The 6,564-nt window shown below is 38.5% G+C and overlaps 1 protein-coding gene across 1 annotated transcript; it reads right to left on the bottom strand.

The window, feature by feature from the left end:
- Positions 1-2,628: 2,628 nt before the first annotated feature.
- LOC149095683 (uncharacterized) lies at positions 2,629-4,091 on the bottom strand. The gene is made up of 2 exons (XM_089281836.1): positions 3,663-4,091; positions 2,629-2,989 (listed from the first exon to the last, which is right to left on the bottom strand). Exons 1-2 carry the CDS (start codon positions 3,881-3,883, stop codon positions 2,629-2,631), a joined length of 582 nt encoding a protein of 193 aa, XP_089137962.1. The 5' UTR covers positions 3,884-4,091.
- Between the last annotated feature and the right edge of the window lie 2,473 nt (positions 4,092-6,564).

The raw sequence follows: 6,564 nt of genomic DNA, 5'->3' as shown, positions 1-6,564 counted from the left end.
AGGGACAGGGGAATCGATGGAGAGGGAGTGGGAAGAGGAGCCCCCTTTGGCTCATTTTTGCGGCCCTGGCGCTGGCGGCCGCGAAATAGCGATCAGCTGATACTTACTTATTAACTGATTAATTATTCGTTGCACAATTTCATCAAAAATCACCCCAAAGCTGGCGGTGGAAGAAGCATTAACATTTGGGAAGCTTGGTTATTTCAGAACATTTTTGTTTATGTATTTTATATTTACCGTTGTTGGTTTAACTGAACGTACAATTCGAACAAATGAATTTACTCAGGCTCCTGATTCACTACATTTTTATTTACAAGTCGTTTTAGCTGGATTTATCGTTTAACTCGAGCCGATATACATTGGAGTGACTGGGTCATCTGCGAAAAAAAAAAATGCAATCTTTCTTATTTTCCCTACCTTTATCTTTACACCTTTTTGGTTAATCATGATCTATATCTCTTTGGTAGCCTTTGGTCTTTACAACTAAACCTTTATTTCATTAGGTCCCATATTTTTTAGGACGTGAGGTTTGGTCCACCTCAATAAAATCGTCCGAAGCCCTTGAGGTTCATAACACAACTTTGAACAGTAACATATTTTTATGGGCATATCGAAAAAAAAAAGGAAATAAATCTAATTTAAGAGATTTGAACGATCGAACTCAGTAGTTTTGAGTGCAAAAACTGCTAAAAAGTTATTTGTTACACTATTTTCCATACTCTCGGATACCCATCTGCCCTTGCAGAGTGTAATCACGTGATCGTTGCCGTTCGTCTGAGGTCTTACGGAACTGGTTTGAAGTAAGGCTGGGTAACCTCTCCAAAAAACCTGGAGATTCTTCAAAGTGAGGCAGCTGAGATGGCTTGACTCCTGCGCTGTTTGGCGGTAAATCCATCTCGACAGGTGGAAACCTGTTTGACTGGACTGGACAGCAAGGACAAGGCGTTTCCGAACGTGTGTATGATGGTAAATTTCTCGGCGAGTAGATCACGTGATTTGGGGCGAAATTTAATGGTCCTTGGAAGCCTGCGTGTGGTTGATAAAGTGATTTCCAAAACTGTATATCGCTGGAGGGCGCATGTGCGGGAAGCGGAGGCCGGTCAAACTGGTTTGGGAAGGAACTCTGCGGAATATTGGCTGGGGATCTTTCTTGTCTTCTCAACTTGGCGCGACGATTTTGGAACCAGAACTAAAGATAATAACAATAAAGAATAATAATTATTATAATATTTGTATGGCGTAAATTTATCATAGGTTTTCAATTGTGCCTCAAAAAATGACAGAAAATTATAAAATAAATAAAGTAATAACTAATAAATAAATAAAATAAATTACAAATCTAATATTAATGGTGTCGCGGCCAGAAAAGCTTAATCTCTAACGTTGTTGGTGTTCTTATTTTAAACTCTCTTCTTTGTTTGAACGGTATATATAAAACAAGAAAACAAAACTGTACTTTGGAGCTTTGTTATTGTTGTTATTGTTGTTATTGTTTGTTTGTTTGTTTGTTTTTTTGTGCCAGTGGTGCACGTCTGCATAAGGAACAGGCATCGTTTTTTTTTTTTTTTTTTTTTTTTGACCTTTGAACTTCTGGCTGTCTAGGTCGCTACGTCACGTTTTGCACATCTTGAAAAGCTTAGCCTAAATTAAGGCTGTTATCGTAGAACTGCAGATTTTTTTGTCCGGGTCAAATCGGGTTAAAATTTGTCGAGCCATCAGCTTGCCGCACACTAGCCGATTTTTTGTCGCGGCTAACCGCGTTGAGGGTGGGACAAGAAGTTTTGAGACTTAGCACTGTCAGATATCGCTTGACAAGCCTCGATCTTGTCGCAGACGTGTCTGAATTCACCGCGAACTAGCCGACAAGTGAAGATTGTCTGTCGGCCGACAAACAATCGGCTAGTGTGCGGCGGACTTTGGTTGTAGTCCGTGTAAATCTTCTCCATCCACGTAAACCATCTCTGTTCTTTTACGGTTTATAATGATCTCTTGGGTGTTTCTCTATCTTAGTAAACTATTATTTTCAGGTTTCCTTTAATTTATAGGTTATTTTGAATGTGGCCAAAATGATGTAAAAAAAAAAAACGTAACTGAGCTCCTTTAATATATCTTAGACGAAAACATATGCATTTTATTCTTTTGCGGCATGAAACCGGCTACTAGCTCTTTCATAAACTTCTAACAAACGGTGTACGAATTCTGTTCCTCGACAGCATTCATACTTTATAGCGAAATTTCCCCATTAAACGTTTTTTCATTCCTCGACTGATGAGTCCTCATGGTCAAGAAACATTTTGAAAAAAGTTAAGAACTCATCGACACTTCAGCTGCCAAGTTGACCCCGCGAGAGAAAATTCAATTTGAAATTGTCCACATTTTACCGAGTTAAAACAGACGTTTTCCGTCAGCTCAAAACAAAATAATATACGCTTCAAGCACTTTCACGACATTTTTTATTAACTTTCCCGAGAATGCTTGAGAATTTACATGTAATCGTTGAATCATTTAGAAAAAAAAATAGCATTCAAAAAACGTGCTTTGAGTAGATTTTTAGTAAATAATTTTTGCACTTATTGCTCGAGCTTTAAGCTCTTGAAGAAAGTTGAAACTTCGCCGATTTAAAAACATTCAAATGATACTTTGGGCTTTGTAAAAGCTTACAACAGAAAGGTTTCTCACCCTAATATTCCTCGCTGTGAGTCCAAGTTTCTGTACCAATTCGTCTTCGTCCTCTGGCATCAAGTATTGTCTCTGGGCAAACACTTTCTCTAATTCCCATACTTCTATCGGCGAGAATGTGGTTCGCTGCTTTTTCTTTCGCGGGCGCTCGGAACTAGGCTCAGGTCGGGCAGCGTCGTCGCTTTCTCGACCGCTGTCAACGTCAGTGCTCGGGTTATCGGAGTCAACACTCGGTGAGTGGTCGGAGTTTTGTCGGATTTGGTCGTTCGAGCTATGGCAAACTGAAACAGAAAAAATTGTAGGTGATGAGCTCTGGCAAACAAATTTTGAATAGCATACTTTCAATATGAAACTATAGATTGGTAAAGGTTGACTTTTTTTAAGGATAATTAAATTAATCTGCCACAAAACACCTGGGGCCCGTTTCTCGAAGGTCCCGAAAAGGTTTCGCACTCGAAAAGCCATAGCAAAATCTCAAACCTTTTGACTACCGAGCTGTTTTATTGATATAATCTTAATAGAACGGAGATTCTGTTCATGCAAGAAGTCTCAGGCGTATACACCTCTCTGTTTTTAAATACCGATTAACTAAAAATGGCTTTTGGGGCCCGAAAAGATTCCGGCGCTTTCGAGAAACAGGCCCCAGCTCTTTAATTGAAGCCTCAATAATGAATAAATAAACAATGCATTTAAATGCTGCGCTCACTGCATATATACAAACGGTCGTGCACTCTTCGTTTTAAGTTGACTTATCTGAGCGACATGGTTAACATTTTTGTTCACCCGAGTTAAAACTGTAGACCCGTTTCGTCAGTCAGCCTCCAGTCCTTCCCATCTAGCTAAGTCCGAGGCATTTAACACATATCAATCAATCCACCAAACACCGTACGAAACTACAAAACTCTAGCTGATCTACGAGAATCGATTGATGTGTTGTTTCTTAGTGATAATTTCATGATAAATCTATTGATCCACAATACAACTAACAACTGTACTTACCAAGGGGTGGATCCGTCTGACGTTGAATTGAATCATCTTCAAGATCCAAAATCCGGGAAATAGAAAATGACAGTGGCTGACTGGCCTGTGGAGCAGGTGCCAAGCGTGCTCTGATCGAGGGAGGACTGGACGATGAATGACGTAAGGAAATCGCAGGCGATGGATTCAACGGAACATGGGTAAGACTGCCATTACGTGAAGCCATTTTAAAGTAAACTGCTGGTACACAACTAAAGCAGGATAATCTTCGTTTGACTTGATCCAGCAAGTGTTTTGAAAGCAGATTCTTGCTTTTAACCAACACCGACTGTCAATCACACCGATCAAAGGCGGCCGACATTTTCCGCTTTGAAGTGTCAAACGGACCAATCAGCGCTGGTCGTTTTCGGCGGGAAGAAAAAAAAAAAAGAAAAAGAAAACCGAACCGCAGCGCTTCGGAGCCATGCCAGTGACCGTGCACGACTTGGAAGGCGGTAAACGTTCGACAAGTTGTCCTGCTGTCATCTTAAAATTGAGAAAAAAGATGACTGTTTTGTCGGCTCGTCAATCACGTTTCGGTGAGAAATGAAATTTAATTTTACAAAACATTTTTTTTATTAATTACAGCAGGATACTTTTACTTCTGGGAAATTGACTTTCCCCAGGCAGCGTAGTAATTATTTGAAACGTAATGTCAGTTAGAGCGGTGCTTTATTCTGGAATTCACTACTTAAAATGTCAGAAAGATTAAATCAATTGGTGAGTTCAGGAAGCAAATCTACTACTTATTTGAGTGATCGGATTCTCACTCGGCAATCGTGTAAAACAGCATTTGATAGTTATTGATCAACTAATGTAATATTGTGTGATTGTATTTGGATTAGTATACTATCGTTATTACTGAAGATGTTTGGCTGAATTTTAAATAAAACGAATGATGACGAGGAAAGAAGTATAAAACCAAAGATATTAACTAAAAGGGGAAAGCTGGGCCATATATATATATATTTTTATGTTCGGCATGTTTTAGTCTTTAGTCATACTTCCCAAGCTACGCAGTTTTATTTAAAGTTCTTTTTTCTTTCTTTTTCTTTTTCGTTTTTTTTTTTTTTTTTTTTCAATAAAGCAAACTTGAAACAGATCACATAACAGCCAACGTGTCCATGTATAGAGCAGCCCCACACCGCCTCAGCGGTTATTTTAATGAGCGGCCAGTTGTCGGATCTTGCGCGGACTACTGAAGCTAATATACTGTAAACTTTTAAAGCGGTCATCTTTATTAAGCTTTAACAAGTCCCGACTACCGGTATGTTTTATGGAGCGACACACAATTGTCTCGTTCCAATCCCTTGTCTTCTTAAAATCATTGCCACCGCATACTGCCTTATTTATTTATTTATTTATTTGTTTATCTATTTATTTATTAAAAAACAAACAAACAAACAGAGTGTTAGTAATCTATCAACAAAAAAACATACGTAATGACTACACATTCTAATTTTTACCTGACTCCTAGGTACAGTGGAATCTCTCTTAACGGACACTCTCGTAAGCGGACAGCTCTACTTACGACCGCCTTCACAAAACCCTGTTTGAACTCGCATACAAACTCTGTTTTTACTCATTCCCGTAAGCGGTCGCTGACACTTGGAGGGTTCACGATCTAGGCTTTTCCTTTGTTTTTAAGCTCCCGTAAACGGACACTTGAAAGGAATTGGCCTGACTTTGAAAGATTCTCGTAAACAGTTGTAAACTGTATCACTGCTTTTTGTTGTAGTGAGACTGTTAATGCTGAATGCTAATGCTGATTTTAATTATGATTTGTTCTTTAATCACTAAGAGCCAGTCCTAGTATTGTAGTACACATTACTGTGTACATACAGTTATCGTCATTACTGCGGCATTGCACAAGGAAATAAAACAACAATAATAATAATAATAATAATGATAATTTGGTTGTATTTATTCATTTCTAATGTTTCTTGTAACCTAGGCAAGTTCCTGTAGGCGACCACCTTTCCTTTACAACTCCAGTTACGCATACAAGAACTCTTCTCGTAAGCGGCCAGCGCCAGTTACGGATAGCTTTTTCGCGTCCCGAGGGTGTCTGCTTAAGAGAGTTTGTACTTCTATTCACAATCTTTCTATATTTTTGTGCATTTAAGACGGGAGAAATAAATCTTACGTGTGTGTATATACTTTTGGAGTTGAAAGATAAAATAGTTTATAAAATAACTGACAACTACGCGCGCTCTGATTGGTCAAAAACGTATCGTTTATTGTACCGGTAAACACATGGTTTCCGATGCACAGCACTACGTGAAAACTAGAGAACTCAAAACACTAGCGAAAACATAAGCTTTACATATATATTCGGCTTTTACTGGCTGAGATATCCAGAATAACCCGAATATCATTTAATTCAACGTATCCATCGAAATTTGTAAGAAAAAACAGGTCCAGAATTTGGTCGCGATGTAAATGCTTTATCATTTTTTTAAATTTCCATGGCCAAAATTTTACGCTTGAGTTTAGAAGAAAGTTTCAAGGACTTTCAGTGCTTTCCACGGTCTGTGGAGGACGCAGTTCTGACTACTACCGGGTTTGAATGATCAATTTGAGTTGTTAAAAAAGCAAGTAAAATATTTCTTTTGAGTTAACATTAAGCTTCTCAGTAGTTTTAAGTTTCAGCTTAACTGATTCAATGCATGCATGCATAACACGATAAATGAATTTAGCCGGCCCAAGCAATAGTTTTCATTTAGCAAAATACGGAGAAACACGGACCTCATAGCCTTCGACCTAAATAAATAAATTCGGAATAAATATCAAAAGCAGCGTTTCTAGAACTAACCCTTATTCCATTCACAAACTTTGAAAGGTGTCGTTGAATCACTTCGCCATGCG

This window comes from Orbicella faveolata, unplaced genomic scaffold (genome assembly GCF_042242905.1).
Source record: "Orbicella faveolata isolate gen_17 unplaced genomic scaffold, um_ofav_v1 contig_5, whole genome shotgun sequence".
In the NCBI taxonomy this organism is placed as follows: domain Eukaryota; kingdom Metazoa; phylum Cnidaria; class Anthozoa; order Scleractinia; family Merulinidae; genus Orbicella; species Orbicella faveolata.
The sequence above is the reverse complement of the archived record's forward strand: the minus strand, read 5'-3'. Positions and strand labels throughout refer to the sequence as shown.

Excerpts from the sequence above, each read along its gene's own strand:
- LOC149095683 (XM_089281836.1), bottom strand. The coding sequence starts at position 3,883 with ATGGCTTCACGTAATGGCAGTCTTACCCATGTTCCGTTGAATCCATCG. Across the intron at positions 2,990-3,662 it reads CTTGGTAAGTACAGTTGTTA|CTCATCACCTACAATTTTTT; the intron begins GTTGTATTGTGG and ends TGTTTGCCAGAG.